This window comes from Clytia hemisphaerica, unplaced genomic scaffold (genome assembly GCF_902728285.1).
Source record: "Clytia hemisphaerica strain Z4C2 unplaced genomic scaffold, Clytia hemisphaerica genome assembly, whole genome shotgun sequence".
Classification (NCBI taxonomy): domain Eukaryota; kingdom Metazoa; phylum Cnidaria; class Hydrozoa; order Leptothecata; family Clytiidae; genus Clytia; species Clytia hemisphaerica.
Genome location: NW_027104119.1, coordinates 212839 through 232634, shown reverse-complemented (window position 1 = coordinate 232634; position 19796 = coordinate 212839). Strand labels below are relative to the sequence as shown.

Below are 19796 nucleotides of genomic sequence, written 5' to 3'. Positions count from 1 at the left end.
ATAATGTCGGCCTGCTTTGTCGGCCTGCTTTGTCGGCCCGGGAGGAGGGGGCACTCCATTTGAGTCCGACCCACAGCATGTGCCACTCTTAGGGGTAGGTTTTTCGAGACCCTCGAAGGGCGTACTTTTGATAGAATGCACTGCAAGGGTCTCTTTTAGCTTCATACATTGTAAGGGTGTGTTTTGGGAATGCTGAATTACAGTGAAAATCTGATGTATCTTTATAGTTTTGACTCGCACCCATTTTGATTTGTTTTGCAGATTGTGTCGACATCTCAGGCTCATTTTGAGGTGGCTTCAGCAGAAAAAAGATATGAAAACTACACTGTAAGGGTCAGAAACGTTCGGTAAAATGCACAGTAAGAGTACATTTTCACTGCTCAAGGGCTGCAATGTAAGGGTCCGATTTTGAAAGCCATTTTTTGGCGGCACATGCCGTCGTTTAGAAATCGAGTGCCCCCCAGGCTTTCGGCCCCACGCGAAAAAAGTCACTATAACACGGAAGCTTAAAGAGTTGTTGAGTAATATTATCTAATCTACTTCCAGTTCTTATATGTTTTGCTAACTACAGTTCTTAATGTTTTGATATCAACTGTCATTTACGTCATCAAAATATTATCACAGAAAAAAATGCTGAAACGCTGACACTCCAAAATCCCGAGAAATCGAAATTTGACTAGCTTATACATTTTTATAAGACAAAATATGACGATGAGTTCATTTCCATTGTTCATTGCCACATGCAAATAAATAGAAACGCAAGAAGAGAACAGTATTAAGAAGCTCACCATCAGACAGAGAAGATAAACAACAAGAAACAGACAACAAAGTTAACTCTTGGTATCATGATGAAAATCGTTTTTCTTTTTCTTGTTTGTTTTGTTTTTCAACAAACAAGTTCAAATGAGTTGAAGGAAGGAGGTAAATATGTAACATGTTCGAACCCAGTACTCTAATCAAACATAAGATTTCCTTTTCAAAACTAGATTTTGCCTTTTTAACCAGGTTACAAACAACAAATCCATCTTCCCTTGTTCTTATATCATCTTATCCTTTCTATCTATGAGAAGGAATGGTGAAGTTAGAACAGGAAACCTGACATTAAAAGATTCGCATTTAACGTATCAAAAACTTCAACAACACTCTCCGTTTTCCTTTCAGAATCTCATAGCCGTGAACGCAGAGCGGTGTGTGGTTATCAAAGATATAACACTCGATTCAGTATATGCTGCGGTGGCAGATTGGACTTCAAAGGATCTAACAATGCCTGCTGCGGACAAAAAGGTTATAACACTCGATTCAGTATATGCTGCGGTGGCAGATTGGACTTCAAAGGATCTAACAACGCGTGCTGTGGGCAAAAAGGTTATAACACTCGATTCAGTATATGCTGCGGTGGCAGATTGGACTTCAAAGGATCTAACAACGCGTGCTGCGGGCAAAATGGTTATAACACTCGATTCAGTATATGCTGCAGTGGCAGATTGGACTTCAAAGGATCTAACAACGCGTGCTGCGGGCAAACAGGTTATAACACTCGATTCAGAAGTTGCTGCAATGGTCGACTATGTTAAAAGGATAACTTTATAGCTACCGTTTTGAAGTTGTCAAAGTTGTTTTCATGTATTTTTCATATATATAAATAAAATTCTCAATATTAGATTCTTAAAAATAATACTGAATTCCAATTGAGTTATAACCGTGTTATGTTTTATTTTGATTTATGACGTGAAGATTGGGGAATAATTTTGATGGGAACTGTGAATTATAGAAAGATTCGAATATTAAAGTTTGAATTAGCGAGAGTCCACAGTAAATAAAATTTGAGGATGTTTAAAGTCGTTCTATAATTGATTTATTTCTGCTACTACTCTTGCAATTGTAGGTATTTTAATGCACGTTTTTATGGTTGTTAAGGTTTGAACCCACAAATCAGCGGGGTTTTTTTATCTTGTAAAAAACTTTAGTGAGAATTTTACCATGGCAAACGAAAGCTATTAACCCAAAAAGCATAATGTGGTATAATATGTATCAGGGGTGGGTGGTCAAAGTAGATTTTTCAGAAAATGAGCTAAATGTTTAGCAACTCCAGCCCTGACCCGAAAATTGGAGTTGCTTATAACAAAAAGTGTAGCTAAACCAACTCACTTCTTTGAAGACTAAAATCGAAAATCTGTTTATATTCAATAGAATAGCGTTTTATAAGGTGCAAAAGTTTTTTCCAAAATATTGGTCCCCTTACTTCAAACGGCTCGCCTTGGCCCATAAAAATGATTTTTTTCATGTGCTTTCCTGTCTGATATCCTCGTTTTAAGTCAAGCTATGTTTCTTTATAAGCAGGAGCTGTGCCCAATGAAGTACTTCGAAATAAATACTAATAAACAGTTAAAAATACGAATTGACCAAAAGTCACGAAAACATGTTAATTTTAAGGGTTTTTCAGGGCCATTAATCGATCATCGACTTTGTCCACTCACACTGGAGCCAGCCGCCTTTCTAACGAAACTTTCTTCCAGTTATTAGTATGAGATGAATGGAACTTTATAATCGGTATCGATTTTCATTAGCTGTTTCATAAAAGTAGAGGCGATATCACAAAATCAAAACCTTAGATCTATGTATGTGGGATGACCTGTTCCACAATGACAAAAATGTTCATCTTTGTGTTAACATTTCATATGAATTATTTATCTGCAGAGCTCGGCAACCTTGAGAGTAAGTAAGTAGTCTTCAAAAAAATCATTCCGTAAATATTCTTGTCAAAACAAAAGTAAACGAACCATGTAGATTTAGAACGCCATGATATCATCATAATAATCCTTTAGATGCTCGTGCTCCCTTAGGCGAAATCATCGTGTTATCATTCATGGTTTGCAACCATCAGATTCGGTAATTTTGAAATTAAAACGTTCGAAAATCTTTCCTTGAAAATCTGCGAGCTGACTCTAGGCTGACTCTATATAGTGTGTAAATAGTATGATATCTGGTTTTATTTAATCCTTAGGATTTACCCATCCTTATCATAAAAGAGATCGTCGGGCAGTTTGTGGATTTTACCGATACGACCCCCGATATGAAATGTGTTGCTATGGTAACATCGTACCGAGATCTGGACGTTGGCCGAGTTGTTGTGGTTCAAAAGGGTACGATGTTGTCTATAACATGTGTTGCCAAGGAAACATTCAGCCTCGTTCCGGTGCACAGCCATCCTGTTGTAGATCAAAAGGGTTCGATGCAAGCTACAACATCTGTTGCTATGGTAATATACAATCTAAAACCGGGGGTAAACCTAGATGCTGCTGGAGAAAGAGCTTTAATGCTTTACACAATATGTGTTGTGAGGGGGACGTTGTGCCACGACCTGGAGGTCAACCAAATTGTTGTGGCTCCAAGGGGTATGATGCTTCCTATGAAATGTGCTGTGGTGGAAACATCGTCCCTAAAACTGGGAATGATCCGCAATGTTGTGGTAAGGAAAGTTATGATCCTGCTTATCAAATATGCTGCTCTGGGAAGGTCTCTCCACGGAAAGGCGGTCAAAACACTAATTGCTGCGCGTCAAAAAGTTACGACACTTTAAGGAGTATGTGCTGTTTGAAAAATATCGTGCCTATGCTTGGAAGGTACCCGGCCTGTTGCGGACGGATTAGCTACGACGCCGCTAACCAAATGTGTTGCAATAATAAGCTAGTGCCGAGGACTGGGTTCTGGTCTGTGTGTTGTGGTTCAAAAGGTTATGACGCATATTCAAGCATGTGTTGCTATGGTGATATTGTTGCACGATCGGGACGATTACCTGCTTGTTGCGGACGTAAAGCTTACGATTCAATGTACCAGATGTGTTGTGTCGGTAATGTTGTACCGAAGTCTGGTCGAGCACCGAGATGTTGTGGGCGGGAGAGTTATGATGCTTTTCACAACGAATGTTGTTATGGTCGAGTGTGTTGAGCAATTTTACACGAAATAATTTTTATTTATTGTATTGATGAAACTTTGACGTGAACTATCCTTTGGTAGGCAAGAAAATCCTTACTCACCCACTAATTTTAATTTGCGATTATTGTAGACGCTTTTTTAAATATAAAAATACACTTTATAAAAATGTCCATGATGAAAATGGCCAAAAAATTAAGAATATGCTAGGAATGTCACAATCATGGAATTTTGCTGCTTAAGCTAAAATGCCATTTTTAGAGCATTTTCAATTATAAATTGCCAATTACCCCAAAGTAAGGCTCAATGCTTTCACAAAAGTGCCATTTTATGCTTGAGACGTATGTACTAAATGTTAAATCTAGTCTGAATTAGGATCCTAACCTAGAATGCTGTAAGAATATTTTAGGATGGTTTTCCCAAAAAAGTTAAGAATATCCACGATAAAATGGATTTACACCATTTTTACAAAAAGAAAGCGTGTATCTGATTATAGAAAGCATAAGACTGCCCAACTTTGTCTGTCACTAAAAAATTACTCAAATAGCCGCCTAACTTTTCTATTTAAGCTTGGGAATCATTTGCTTAATACCATTATCTAAAATTAACATTGACAAACCGTATTTCATGGGATCTATTAAGTAAGTCTATTTTCCAAGAAAGTGATAGACTTTTAACGACTTCAAATCTTTCTTCTAAGAAGTTCATAGACGTCAACGGAGAGCGGTGTGTGGCTATCAAAGATGAGATAGCAGATTCTATACCTGTTGCAGTGGCAAAGTTGTCCATGACAATGGAGCTGTGGGCAGAAAAGTTATGATAGCAGATTCTATGAATGTTGCTATGGGCGTGTATGTTAAAAAAAAATTTCACGGGTAGAGACTATAATTTATAAATCAATTTCAAAGAATGAAATTCAAAAACAGTATCTTCGTTCATTTAAAAATACACATAAAATTTTTGAAATAAATTGAAACAGGTCACCCTAACCAACTCGGAGGGGATGCGTGTGCAGCCTATACAAGCCATATAAAAATATTTTCCAAAAAATGCAAAAATATAAATTTGATTCTTTAATTTGGGGGTCATAAGTAGATAAATGTAATTGGACTCGTTTGCAAAACTTTGTCAATTAGGCTCCAAAAATGGAGCATGTTAAATGCTGAAACATCAAAAATCATTGGTTTTAGAACCAACTAATTTCGTGATCTAGACAAGTTTAAGTGTTTTATAAATAAAAAATTATATGAATCTATCCGAACAGAGCCTATTTTAGGCTCCTAAACTCTAGATTGAAAGAAATAGTAAAAATGTTGACACAAAAACAAAGAAATACAAGCGTGTATCTCTACCTTCAATTTCTTAACCCTTTCTTTGATCAGGTTACATAAATGTTAACAATATTTCAAAACATTTTAACCAAACATCGGTGTCTGAAAAACAGATGTTGATGGTATAAAAAGGAATTCTGTAGTTTTTTTCTCTTTATTAAGAAGAATCTGAACTGGTGAATCTTCGAGAAACGGACAAACCAAAGAAAAATGAAGACCATTTTCATTTTGTTAACTTTCCTGGTCATTCAAATATCAACTGAAGGTATGTAAGGGAAAGGGAAGGGAAAGAAACAGATTGTTCAAAATTACGAGGTTTCCTAGGAGCTGTTTGGTGATATCATTTAGAGCTTACAGACCATACTTTACCAATGCCTCTCCGAGTAAAGACTGGTCTTAACTCATAAAGTGTCATCAATCCGTAACTTCAATTTTCGAATATTTTTTTATTTGAATTTCGCGCACACGCCTGCATGTTCGATGCCGGTGGCACTTAATAGGTTAATGAATTTTTTTCTTTTCGGCCGCTGGAGTTTCAATCTTACTTGCTAAACTTTTTATTTCCTTACACAGAAATTCACCATCTCCGAGGGCGCCGCTCATCAACGTGTGCTAGCAGACCGTACAACCCAAACTACAGAATTTGTTGTCAAGGTAACATACTAACATTGCCATCTGGTAAGGCATCGACATCCTCATGTTGTGGAGCCAAATCGTACGCTATTAATTACCGTATTTGCTGTGCTGGCCGTATCTTGGGTTTGCCCTCGCAAAATGCGTCTTCAAGTTCGTGTTGTGGAACAAAGGCTTACAATTTGAACTATCATAAATGTTGTAGAGGAAAAATTATTCCAAGAAGACAATCTTGTTGAGAAATATGTATTCTTTAAGGGCTCTGATCAAAGTGAATTTTTCATATTTTTTAAATGTGTTTTTTGACTAAGGTAACCAACAAAACTATGATATGTCATACATTTATTGTTAGGCAAACTATTCTTGAATCTGAAAATTGCATCGCAAAGATTTGATGAAGAAGAAAATCAAGACTTAACTTTTGTGAATTTTCCGTCAAAGTTTCTTCCCCTAAAGAACGGATTTTGTTCATCATTTTGCAAAATTTGATATATTTCGTAAGAAGATGCGTGACAAATTAAAAAAATTGTTTTACTGTATAAAATTTTCAAATGCAAGTGCAAAATTAAGCGTTGAAATTACCTATATTGATCCCATTCAGTGTTAATTTGGTGCAAGCCATAAAAATTCCCTTGTTCAAGACCATTTTACATCGTTGAACGGTTAAATAAACCTATTGGTCGCGTGACTGACCGTATTGATCAGTTATCTGGTCGAATTGATCATATTGGTCGCGTGACTGACCGTATTGATCAGTTACCTGGTCGAATTGATCATATTGGTCGCGTGACTGACCGTATTGATCGTGTGGCTGACCGTTTTGATCGAGGGGATGCCCGTATTGATCAGTTGCCTGGTCGAATTGATCATATTGGTCAAGCGACTGACCGTATTGATCGTGTGGTTGACCGTTTTGATCGAGGGGATGCCCGTATTGATCAGTTGCCTGGTCGAATTGATCATATTGGTCAAGCGACTGACCGTATTGATCAGTTGCCTGGTCGAATTGATCATATTGGTCAAGCGACTGACCGTATTGATCAGTTGCCTGGTCGAATTGAACATATTGGTCAAGCGACTGACCGTATTGATCGTTTGGCTGACCGTTTTGATCGAGGGGATGCCCGTATTGATCACGTGACTGACCGTATTGATCACGTGGCTGACCGTATTGATCGTGTGGCTGACCGTTTTGATCACGTATCTGCTCATCAACATTCAAGCGAACCGTTTCATCATCAGCACGATAGACAAAAGTTGTACCTTCATACACATTCCTTCTTTTTCGACATAAGCAGAGGTTCAACAAGAAAGCTAAGAAAGAGAGAAGAGGGATGCCAAGAAAACCAAGGAATCTCAGCTTTATCCGCGGAATTTTTGGAGTCTTTATTCTCAACTTTGGAATCTTTGGTAATGGTTTGATTTCAAATCTTTCAAATCTTTCAAATGGTTTTGGTGTTCTTGCGAGCCATTCAAAATCTTTCCACACCATTGTTGGTCTATTGGTTATCGGTTTGTTTTTTGATTTAAAACGAGTCTTCCACGAATTCCAGTAATCGTTTTTTAACTCTTTTGAACTTCTTGCATCAGATGGTGATCTTGCGCTTAATCCAGTAAAAACATTGATTGTAACAAGTGTTACAAATAGACCTTTATCTATTCCCAACATGTTAATGTGCATCACGATTGAGTAATAAGTGAAATGATTCTAAACAATCTTTTCGTGCTTTATTCACTAAAAAAATATTTTTTTTCGTGGTTAACCATGGTGTGTTTCTTTTTCCAAGGGATTTCAACAGATTTCTATTTTCTTGAAAATCAATTGATAATGCACAAAGCCACATACGAAGTAAGTGGTGACCGAAACTTTCAATCAGAGATTCAAAGAAAAATGATTGACAGCACCCCCCTGTTTTTGGTTAATATCATGATCATCATTTATGGATAAATAAATGGACAATTGGACGAGAGACTTTTCATCCGATTATACCGGGTATCAATAAGTAAGACTCACTTTGAATGTAGTTGGATTGATTCATTATTGAAAAGAAGACAGGGTAAAACAGGGTAAAAATATACCCAATACTGAATCGAACTTACAACAATTAACCATTTTTTAACTAACATACTCTAGATAGGAAATAACGTCATATTCTAACTTAAAAAACCGCGCACTCTGTGTGTTTAGAGGATTGAAAGATTTCGACATTGAATTCTTCCTAATCTAGATAACTTATCTCGCATTTGAGTATAACACGTCGTTTTTCAGGGTTAAAAATTCGGGCGACAATGTCTGTAAAGGTCGAAATATCGTTTCGAAAAAATGTGTTTTACGTTTTAATTTCTTGGGTTTACACAATCTTTGGCTTCTTACGTTTATTTGCATTTCTACGTATAAACACGTCCAGCCTAATGCATGCAAATAAAAACCAACTTTTCGTGATGGATGGAAAATCAGAAGATTACAAAACCAACTGAAAAGGTGGGCGTTGAATGCAACCACATATTTCAATCTTATTATTAGATTTTCAGCCATATATTTTCCACAGCGCCTTACTGTCGAAGCCGTTTTTATTAAAGGAAAATAAGACAAACCTTGAGAATGTTTTCCACGAAGAACGGTGGGAGATCTTGATCCATTAAATTATCTGAAATTGTTAAAAAAATAGAAATATTTGTACCAAAGCTTTCCATATAATATCCTATAATATATTGAAGCTTTATCATAGAAATGTATTTCATCGAATCTAATTTGTTTACAATCTTGTTCCCTGCGTATTATCGGCTTTTTGATGCTTACTGGATAGCGCATATTTTTCTTTGGCGTCCATCAGTAACGGAAATCCTGGGGACGAGATTGGTTTATTTTTATCAAAAGTGTTCGTCTCTGTCATAAAAAAGGCTAGAGTCCCTTCAACAAAATCTCAAACCAAAGCCCTCTCTTTATGCCCAACAGCAAAGTTGAAAGACCGTTAAACAGTCATGCGCACTTCAACATGCAAATAAAAAGGTTTAATTTCCATATTTCTCAACATGTGCACGCATCCTAAAGATTTGTGATCACCCCTACATAGATCAGCACTACGAGGTTATATTCTAACTCTCACCGGTTTTTTGTTTACTATATTCAGTTGGAAGGGGGTCGTCCTGTGGTTCTTCTGCCATAGCTGTTAAACAGAAAGAAAATGCAACGAATAAAGATTTTGTTATGATTTCGGTTCTAAATTACTCAAAATTCGTTCCTTCTTTCACAACAGCAGCTGAAAAAAATGCCTTTGCTTAAGTATAAGGTTGGTCCACACTTGGAAAAATCTCAACAAAATGACTAACGGATGATGTATCAAGGTTATAAAAATATTTATTTGAATAAATGGGTAAGCTCTTATCGAAGAAACAGAAATCATTCAGGCATGGGGGGGTTAGATAATAAAATCTTACTTACTTAATTCCACCATTTTTGCTTTCCGTTTCTTTTTTGGTTTTCTGAAAAGAAAAATAACGATTTTTCATTTTATCAAGTTTGATTGGTGCTTTATCTGATTAAAGCAACCGGAATGTTACAAAAAGTAGGTCCAGGAAAAATTCGTTACGTCACTTTGACGTGGTACAACTTGTTGAATTTCCGACCTTTTTTGAAATTTCAGACACCAAATGACTCTTTCCAAAACTATATTGTTAAAGGAAAAATAATCGTTCTGGTTCTAAAACTCGTGACCACGCCTTTAAATACAGTATTTTATGACAATTAAGATGTTATAAGAATCGCTTTGAAAAAATCAAAACCCAGATCCAAAAATGTGTTAAACCGGACTTTAAGTTAACACGCTTCTTTTTTCAAGTGATCATTGAAAGGTTAAGAACAGAAACAAATATTTCAAAAAAAGATGGAATCCAAACTTTCTCGCAAATTTTTGTTATTATATTGTGTTATTATGAGTCAAAGTGGAAATTTTCTGTCTGGCGGTGTAAATTCACGAAAAAAATTTGTTTCTATCAAACGCCATGAAGCTTTGAAAACGACAGACTCAATTTCTAAATGAACCTACAGTGGATTGTGAAGGAAAGGTACCAAATAAAATTTCAAACTAGAATTCATACCTTGCTTTCTTACGGATCACCAAAGAGTCAGAATCACTTGCCATCGTCGATTGCTGAAAACTTGTTGGAGTGCTACCCATCGTAGTACTGTCCGAACTTTCGGCCCCCGTAAAATTTGAATCGGTTTCCGTAGATTTTGTTTGTTCAGACTCGTCAAGATTCAATGCTGGTGTAGAGACTGTTTTTCGCGCCAAGAAACGTTGTCTTGGGTCAGCAGGCGTTGACGCCTCGGTTTTTAAGAGTTGATCAGAGTTATTTCTTTGAATTGAAGCTGGCTTCTTGAAAACGCGCGGTGAGTTAGGTGTGCTCTTTGTTCGTAAGACTTCCATGTGAAGGGTTGAAGGGCGTGTGGTAGGGAGTTGTTCCTTGTTGTCAATGATAACGCCTTCAGACTCAAGGGCGTCACGGAAAGCTTTCTTCATAAAACCTGTGGCACATTTTATGGAAGATGAAAGAATTTATTATATATAATTCAAAGTCAATCACAGTGATTAAAAGTTGTTGGCAGAAGAAGAGAGATTATTTTCTGACCTTTTTAATTCAAAGTCAATCACTGTGATTAAAAGTTCGCAAAAGATTTACGTTACATTTTGACTTACTATGTAAGGTGTTGACTGACAAAATATCCAATATTTAAATGTAACGAGACTGAGGTATTTGGTCAAAACTTCTCAGTTTTATATATAAACTTGACACAAATCAAGAGTGCAAAGAAGAGTGCAAAGATTTCTAAAATAGCAAAAGACAAAGTCTTACCAGTCTTCATAACTTTGGAAACCATTGCATTGGCAGCTTTCTGTACCAGATTATCTTTCATGTCAGCTAATCGAGTCAAACTGATTTTACTACTAGTCTCGCTTATTCCACTTAAAGAAGTAACAGTTGACCTGACTTCATCTCCACTTTCATCTTGATCGTCGGGTGGGCGTACATTTTCATCGCTTGCGTTCAACTTGAGTTGGTTGAGACGTTCTTGGACCAGCGTACGCACTTCAATGTGACATTTCTCCACTCGCTGGATGAACTCTTCAAACTCCGTAATGACATCACTCTAATAACACCATAAGAATTTTTTTATGGTATGATAATGAAAGATATGAAAGACATTTCCCTAATCCTTGATTTGGTTTAATGAATAAAGGAATAAGGATAAGGAATTATCTTGAAAATGTTGTCATTTCAAACTTTGAAGCCGTCAAACCGACACAAACTAGTATTTCATACTGGAAAATTTATTACTTTTACTATTACTTTTGTCAAAATATCTTAATTGGATCTAGGTATATTATCTCGTTCTTAAACTTATAATCGTCAGCCATGCAAAATTACTCGAATCTGATTGGTTTAGAGGAGTGCGATTAATCGTTAATTGCACTATTACCACTTTTCGCACTCTTGAATTACATTTTTCGCTTTTCGGATCATGCTTTTTTATGAATTTAGTCCTCATACTTCAAAAATTCGCTTTGTGTACATAAGTTGCATAGCAATTCGAATGTCAAAAATTTTCCCTTTTTCTAAAAAAACTATGATTTACTAATGATTATTTACTGACGATTACCTCGGAATTGTATGTTTTGTCGTGCAATTAACGATTAATCACTCGTAACAAAGGAGAAAATACTGTAATTTACTATTTTCTCCTTTGTTACTCGTGATTAATCGTTAATTGCACTCCAAACCATACGATTACTAGTACAAACAATTTTTCTAACTTTCCAAAAAAAGGGGGGGGGGACTTCTAATGTACATTTGAATGAGTTTAATACCTTTTTATATTTTGATATAATAATGAGAAAGTTGAAACGAAACAGACATCGTTTAATCAAGAGTACTCATTTAATCAAGTAGAGGGCGAGACTTACTATATGTCATTATGAAAATGATGACACACATTATAAATATATAAAAAATACAGAGAAATAAAGCTTCCAGTTTTTGAATTGAAAGTGTACCTTTTCAGTGTTCGCTTGTTCGTCCTCCTTTAGTCTTTGTAAAACATCATCAAATCCTATTGATAAAAATTGTTCCACACTTTTCAAAATCCCTTCTTCCTGTTGTAGCGATACCTAAAACCAAGTGACGGAAGATGCTAATCAAAAATTAACCCCTGTTTTGTGACATTTTTGATGTCATCCACTATTTTGCTCATAGAATGAGGCCTTCATGTGGCTTACATGTCAAAATACATCCATGGTTAAGCTGAATAATTTATCTACCTGTTGCAAAAAGAACGAAATTTTGTGGCTTACTCAACTTGAATATATTAAAGCATGAAGTGTGAGTAGAATATGTGGCTGACAAAAAAGCCACAAAAAAGTAAATTTAGCAACGCAAAAGTATGTACATTTAACACTTTTTGGAAAATTCAGCCTTTCTTCTTTCAAGTCTAGAAGGTCCCATTCAGAGATCACTTTTCAATATCGTGTGGCATACACTTGAAAAAAAACTAGAATTTTTGAACTGCAGCCACAATTTTGACTCAAATAACAAAAAAAAAATTTTTAAATCATATCTCCACGTTGAGGTCTATTACCCTGTGAAATCTCTATGGCTGACTCAAAAAATATGAAGAGTTATTCCAAAAAGTTGATTTTGAGCATTTTTTACAATGTCACACTATTTTTGATTAGCATCGGAAAAATATCTTATAACTATGAAGTTGTTGAGTTTTTCCGAATTTCCGAACGATATATTTGAACTCCCCTTAATAAAAACGTCCCAATAAGTTTAGAAAACTCTGAAGTGATGAAACCTACCTCGGCAATCTTCATCCATTCTTCAAGCTTTCGAAGTTCCAATAAACACTCTTTCACATCCATCAGAACGATTGCGGTTAGAGCACCATTATGATGTAGTACGTAAATGGAGTTTTGCGTGCAACACACATCAAGAATATCTAACAAAAAATTAAATTTAGAATTAAAATTAGATTTCTCTCAAAATGAAGAAGACTAATCAAACCTAATGAAACAGAAATTATCTTTCTTGATAATCTTTTTCATTCAAAAGCATTAAGATAAATCTAATCACAAAACACCATCATTCATACACATTTTCAAATACTTTAAGGAAGAAAAAGTGCAAAATCACCTTTTATTTGATCGTTCCAGGCGACAATTGAACCAATGGATGGATCAATCATATAAATACCGAGACTGGACCAAGTCACCAAATAACGATTCCTAAAAACAAAATATTTTCACAGTGAAACTTATTCTGATATAAACACTTAAGGTAAAATAATCCATCATAGGCAAATATTTGTTTCTTGCTTCATACTGGAAGAAAAGGAACAACATTTTTTTCTTAACCTAAAAGCTTGTTTACATTTCAAATCCATTTTTAAACAGTCGATTGAGTGATTAATTCCCAATAAAGAGCAACCATCTCACAGTTTTTCAGGAGAATAGCTTTTTGTTATTATTTCAAACTAGCCGGTACCCGGCGTCGCACGCCGGTTAAGCTGTACCTGAACGCACTAAAAGTCCTTTGGATCTTGAAGCTGGCTCAAAAAAGCGATCAAACAAAAAATTATCTTTTAACCATATTTGGATCGTTTACTGTCCCCCCGTGACATAATTTTTTGTTTAAGTGAAAAGTTATCAGAGAGAGCATCGTTTAAAACGACTCTGCAGGTAGTTAATTTTTTTGCTTCGCTCGCGTTAAATATACCGTCCAGTTTAAATGACAATTTTTCAGGAAAAAGTGGGAAGGTCACAAAGAATAGTGTAACTCTTTGTTTTTTATCAGATCGAAAAAAAAAAAAAGACAATTCTAAGTTGCTTTTTTAAACCCTTAGCATAACTTTTCGAATTTAAACATAAAAATGACGTACACACTTTGTAACATAACGACCGAACGACGACTTGAAAATTTTTATAAGACAACATATAAGGAGAAAGAAGTGAACCCATTTTTTCATATGCTTTATATGGTCCTTTGAATGCTGTTGTTGTCCACAAACTTTTTGATTTTTATGTTTTGATTTACTTTTGAAATATTCTTTTCTATGAAATGAAATTGTTTTGTTTTGAAAAGAATTCGAATGTCATTAATAAATACGATCGTTAAATACATTCGAAAACATTTAAAACAAAAGAAGAGAGAAAAAGGCAACTCTGGGCAGAAATTAAAATTACTAAAATGTAGATGGGCCTTAAATTTCAAAACAAAGGCTGAATAAAGTCTAAACCAAGCTCTATCCGATCTTTTGCAAATGGCGCGAATCCAATAGAACAAAGTTGTGGAGCAAGAGACTAAAAGTCATAATTTTAAAACACAAACAAAGCGAAAACGAAAGTGGTGACACACAGACACACAAAGCACCGCTATTAATATATAGATATAAAATGCTAGTGAATATACTAGACAAATTTATCTTACATGAGCGGACATAGTTTTGGAAAGTTAAAGCCTTGAGGTGAGTTCCAGACCGTGTTTGATGGATGAAATTTCAATTCTCTGAAGAAAAAAATAATTAGTTAAAGTTGGTGCAAGAGCTTTAATTGACTGGCTTTGAGTGATTCTGTCCGAAAGAATGCGAAACCTTGAAACAAAATGAAACTTTTAATAAATTTTTGCTTCATTCATTGTAAAGACAAATCGATCTTTAAATTTGGTGCTAAATAACTTTTTTTAAATAATGTTCAGTGGTTCACTAGTTCAATAAGCTATTGAAGTTAGGCTTCATAATAAAAACAGTCAAATTCTTTTAATATCTAACATACTAACCTGCTGGTGACAAGAGGTGTTGGTGGAGTACTAAGTGATTCTTTGAACTGATGAGTTGCCAAGACTTGACCATTGAAATCAACCTTAGATATAATGAGAAGTGTGTCTTTATTATAATATAATTTTCTCAAATTTGTACTTGCGCAGTGGTGCCTAAGCACATGGTAAGATACGTTGAACGATGACAAAGATATTTCATAGAGTTATGAAAAAAGGAATACTTTACATATCTGGGTCTATCCTACAATTGGTAGAAAAAGGTAAACCCATTTTTAATTTACGATTAGGATATTATGATTAAGAAGATACACTTTGATTATACTGCAGCTTAGTGAAAATATAAAATATATACCTCCCAAAGCCTTGAGCCAGGTCTTGCAGAATAAATAACTGGTTGGTTCTCTGGTCTGGCTTTAAGAAAACAAGTTCCATACAGACCATCTCTAAAAATTAAAAAAATAGGTACTATTACTACGATGGTGTGCAGCAAGTAATTACTAAAAACAGAGTGACTCACAATAAAAAACATTCTATAGCAATTTAATTATAAAATTTACCTTGGTTTTGTACCAATCTGACAAAATTGAGACCTAAAATGAAAGATAATAACAGCTGATTGAAAAATTTTAAATTGTGTGATGCATATTGGAGATGTACAATAAAAAGCAGTTTCTACCTATTCTTTTTCTATTTTACGTGGTTGAATATCTAAATTTTTGGTAAAAGTTTAACTTTGGACGAGAAAGGTGATGACATTTAAAATCAGGAAGGAATATCTAACCTTTCAAGTAAACATAGGATTGCTTTGGTTGTACTTGAAACAACCAATTTACCATTACATACATCCTTGAAAGATAAAAAAACAGAGAAATATATAAATCATTTACTTAAAAAAAGTATTGCAAAAGATAAACCTTAAACATACTGTATTGAAATCAAGATCTTGTAGCAGGATTGATCATAAAGAAGAAGGCAGTTTGAGTTTGAGTTTGAAGATGTGAATGTGCATCAAACTTACCATCTGAACAATTGGGTCACCAGCTTTTCGAATCACTTCCAATTTATGAAATGCCTAAAGAAAGAAACTCCAGCATCTCAATTCTCAATAATATATAATTTAATAACATAATAAGTAACTTATACTGACTAACATTAAGTATTTCAATGTTGAAAAATAGCAATTTAAAATATTTAACTGGAGCTAGTAAATAACCATGTGATAAAAAAATCACTCTTACTGCAAAACCAACAGCAAAACCCATGATTAGTCCTTTTGAATTACCAACAAAAAGTTTTGAAGAGTATTCATCCCAACACATTGATGTGATAGTTGTCCCGTCAAATTCAATAAATTCTTTGATGATCTAGGATGACAAAACACATTTGGAACATTTCTATACAAAGCTTTTATTAATGACTGACTGGAATGTACGAATGAAATGTATCAAAATATTCCAAAATACAGAAGTCTAAACAAATTGCTCTGATCCTGTCAATTTGAATTTTGTTTCTATTATACTTAAAGTCCTTTGTCACAAATAAAGCAGCAACAGTAATTGATAAAAAAAACACCAATATTTATACCTTGAAATCATAATTCTGAGAGGTTATTTCCCAACAAGTCACATTTCCAGTTCTAGGAAAAATAAATCAATACTATAACCCATGATAAAAATTGCAGCTTACAATAAACATTTTGTAGCCCATCATTTACCTATCAGATCATAAATGACTAAAAAACTTTTAAAATCATAAAAAAAGTTCACTTGCTAAGATCATTTTTTTGCTCATCCTAAGCTTTGACACAATTAGCTTTGACACAATTGATGTGCTAACAACAAAATTTGTATTTAAGAACAAAGTTTGTTAACAATGTAAATTTATCAACCTGTCAGCAGCTGTAATATACTTTTCATCAGGAGAAAAACACAATCCTACTATACCATGAACCTGAAATGAGATTGATAAGAAATAAAAACAAAAAAGATATGGTCATTAGAGGTTCTAAATCTGTAAAATTTTAACTTAGGATATAGAATATCTCAATATTAAAGCGCTAAGCATATTTTTTTGTCTTCAAGACATCAGAAAATGTTAAAATTCGATGAGGAAACCCCACTGCACCTGATCACTTCTAAATACACCAACCAAGAAATGAGGATCCATTTAATAATTAAAAACTTTACCTTATTGCCAAAGAACCGGAGCAGTTCTCCATTACTCCTACCATAAACATAAGTACTACCAGTACTTGCTCCAAAACAAATGTAGCTCTTTGAAGTGGCGAAACAATTGTACTAAAAAAGAAATGGAGGAGATCGATTGTGAAACAGAAATTACAACTTACAGTATAATACTAATTCTTCATACAAAAATTACGGGAAACACATATTTGGACTTTGTACCCTATGCTGCACGCAAAAGCACTTAAGCTAAAGTCCCACAATAGCAGGACAAAAATCAGTCTTTTGAAGTTTGCAAAAAAACACCATTTATTCAAATTCAGTATGTGACTAGAGCAGTAAAAAATACAACTTTTCTATTCTTCCTTTTTTTTTGCAAAAGCTCTAGGAATGAAAATAAAGGTATAATGATAATTGAATACTATCCACTGATGATATCCGCAGCGTTATCGTAAAGCTAGAATCGCTTCGCGTCCTCTTCGTTTGAGAAAATGATTGACAGATTGAAGTTTTTCACCCGCGCGGAGCGTTCTCGGCTCAATCCTCAGGCCGTGCTAAAAATGGTAGACTGAGCTGCAATAGATCATTTCGATGTAAGTTGTTGGAATGTTTACAAGGCTCTCTTGATCAGTGTAGCTGGAACCTCGATATTCCAGGATTAGAAAAAGCTATACCTGTTATCTTTTTTCTTTAAAGAATCAACAAGCCATCAACATCAATAAATTACACACATTTACTCAGAGAAACTTTTAAAATTATCTGCCATTATGACTTTCTTGGAATGAACCAATCGGGTTATGAATCGGAATTCCTATGGGAGTTCTTTTCCGAAATTTGTAAAATAGCTAAGTCGGCAAAAAAACTTTTCCCGGGGTTTGAGGGAAAAACAGAACTGCTGTCATTTGTTTTTTATTTAACCAGATATTTGAATTTGGGTTCAAAAATATTTAAATAAATAAGTTAATAGTATTCAATATACTATTTGTATCTATCAGAAAATAAAACACTTACAGAACGACATCGTTTATCACTTGGAATACCCCCGTATTTGGACCATTCTATGGTGGGCGCAAAATAGGGCGGAAACTAAGTAAGACCCTCAGTGCAAGATTGTCGCCTCATCTTTATTCGCCCGCGCGAGAATGCGAGCTAATCATTTTTTTCTCGCGCGCTCAAGGGGAAAAGGAAAGTGATCGATATTCTTTGAAGGAAAAACGTCAGAAACAAACCCAAAGACCAAATAATGTATTTTGTTGTTGAGAATCGATCCTGTGAAGATGAAAAAATTTCTGCTTTGCGTTTTTTTCGGAACGCTGAAAAACTCTAATTTCGATCATCCTTTAAGATAAAGAGGTTGCGAGATTTGGGTTAGTGAGGCAAAAATCGCTAAAAAGCTGGTAAAATCGTAATCCTCAAAAATCGATGTTCCAGCCCCACTGTTGATAGAAAAATCAAAGTATAGCTTTTTTCTCAATTGCTCTGACGACCATCAAAAAATTGTTTTGCTCGCGTTACCACCCGCCCCTGTGAGTTACTGGCGTGATTAAAAAAAACCTGGGAATGTTTTTGACCGCCCATCCTCCCGCATGAACTTTTTTAACACCCGTTGCGACGCGAACAGAGCATTTTTTTGATGACTGCCGTAGGTATGGGAGAAGTACGACAATTTCAACTTATTACCACCAGAAAGATCGAAATTTGGTCAAAATTGGTCAAATTTGTCCCGGTAACAGTCGTAAAATTCACAAAATTTTCCTCTTTTATCTCCTTTTTAGTCTCGGTAAGGGTCCGAAGGTCGAGCGGCACCCCCTGTCAGCTTGCAACCCTAGCCTAGTAGCCCCCCCCCCCCCCGGGAAAATACTTACTTTGATTGAGGTCTTTTTGATGGACTTTTTGACATCAGAATGATTTTTAAAAACAGTCAAAATAAATGAAGAATCCATAGAGAAATAGGCATACTAAGAAATATCAAGTAGCAGCAACCTGGTGGTGCCAAGCAAATTCTTCTATGCAGCACACGAGATCAATTCTGATCAATTTTGGTAAAAGCGTAAAAGATAGAAAAATCGAAAACACTTTCACTTTCTCGTAGAAACCTGCAAGTGCTATAAATAGATTTTTCTTCCCGATGTTAACCGATTCGGATTAATATCGGTAATTATCCCCGATACCCAACGGCGGGAATCTAAAAATGGTAGAGAAGCTCCGGTGACTAGGAAATATTTTTCTGAAAAGTAATACTGGTACATCCTCTACACTTGAACTACCTTGAACTTTGTTAGCCGGTACCTGCTGTACAGCCACCTAATCAGAATCTAACAGCAAACAAATTGAAGAATTCTATCAGCATTCATCAATTATTTATCCAAGATCAGGTATGATTCAGTTTCCCACTCAGTCATTGATAACATAACAAAATGATGGCAAAAAACATCATCCTTTTCAGTCCTTTTCTAGGTGGACCCTGCCCTTCCCTTCCACGTTCCCTTCCATCTTGGGGAAAGTTAGTCAGCTTACCAGCTAAAAAGTTTGTTAAAGATTAATGGATGCTCTTTGCTTACAAGCGAAGTAAATTATATAAAGTGCTTGACTTTTTGGCTTTGCTGAATGTGCCCGTCTATTGAGTGACTACTAGCATCACAAATACTAATCTCTACAATCTATGTAAATCATTTTTCTCTATGCAATAGCTGTGTTGTAAGAGAAAAATCAATTAACATGGCATATATCATTTACAAAAAAATTTATGCTGATAGTAATTAGCTCATTCATTCAATTAGACCGTTGTAATCGCCTACAAGCTACATATTATTTACTTGACTTTTAAAGCAAAGAATCTAGCATGACATCTAAAGGAATTAATGAAAACTAAAATGGTACTTTT

At 35.1% G+C, this 19796-nt stretch overlaps 2 protein-coding genes across 4 annotated transcripts; one reads left to right on the top strand and one right to left on the bottom strand.

The window, feature by feature from the left end:
• Nucleotides 1-1812: 1812 nt before the first annotated feature.
• On the top strand, nucleotides 1813-4155 carry LOC136813514 (galaxin-like). Of its 3 annotated transcripts, none has more exons than XM_067070034.1 (2): nucleotides 1813-1885; nucleotides 3005-4155. In XM_067070034.1, the coding sequence occupies exon 2, from the start codon at nucleotides 3079-3081 to the stop codon at nucleotides 3946-3948; it is 870 nt and encodes a 289-aa protein (XP_066926135.1). In that variant the 5' UTR covers nucleotides 1813-1885; nucleotides 3005-3078; the 3' UTR covers nucleotides 3949-4155. The 3 variants fall into 3 exon arrangements, with proteins under 3 accessions (XP_066926135.1, XP_066926133.1, XP_066926134.1); XM_067070032.1 differs by lacking the exon at nucleotides 1813-1885 and adding an exon at nucleotides 2589-2715; XM_067070033.1 differs by lacking the exon at nucleotides 1813-1885 and adding an exon at nucleotides 2590-2719.
• A 4316-nt stretch (nucleotides 4156-8471) lies between these two features.
• Nucleotides 8472-18964, bottom strand: LOC136813500 (BLOC-2 complex member HPS5-like). Its single transcript, XM_067070014.1, has 19 exons — nucleotides 18778-18964; nucleotides 16916-17026; nucleotides 16618-16679; nucleotides 16314-16365; nucleotides 15968-16093; nucleotides 15748-15801; nucleotides 15511-15575; nucleotides 15287-15319; nucleotides 15082-15172; nucleotides 14730-14812; nucleotides 14382-14459; nucleotides 13089-13180; nucleotides 12755-12894; nucleotides 11951-12064; nucleotides 10752-11046; nucleotides 9996-10422; nucleotides 9340-9380; nucleotides 9005-9064; nucleotides 8472-8545 (listed from the first exon to the last, which is right to left on the bottom strand). Exons 1-19 carry the CDS (start codon nucleotides 18853-18855, stop codon nucleotides 8472-8474), a joined length of 2076 nt encoding a protein of 691 aa, XP_066926115.1. The 5' UTR covers nucleotides 18856-18964.
• Nucleotides 18965-19796: the final 832 nt, after the last annotated feature.

Excerpts from the sequence above, each read along its gene's own strand:
- LOC136813514 (XM_067070032.1), top strand. The coding sequence starts at position 2,628 with ATGACCTGTTCCACAATGACAAAAATGTTCATCTTTGTGTTAACATTT. Across the intron at positions 2,716-3,004 it reads AGAGCTCGGCAACCTTGAGA|GATTTACCCATCCTTATCAT; the intron begins GTAAGTAAGTAG and ends TTTAATCCTTAG.
- LOC136813500 (XM_067070014.1), bottom strand. The coding sequence starts at position 18,855 with ATGGATTCTTCATTTATTTTGACTGTTTTTAAAAATCATTCTGATGTC. Across the intron at positions 16,680-16,915 it reads TCCGGTTCTTTGGCAATAAG|GTTCATGGTATAGTAGGATT; the intron begins GTAAAGTTTTTA and ends ATCTCATTTCAG. Across the intron at positions 9,381-9,995 it reads GTGATCCGTAAGAAAGCAAG|AAAACCAAAAAAGAAACGGA; the intron begins GTATGAATTCTA and ends TTTTCTTTTCAG.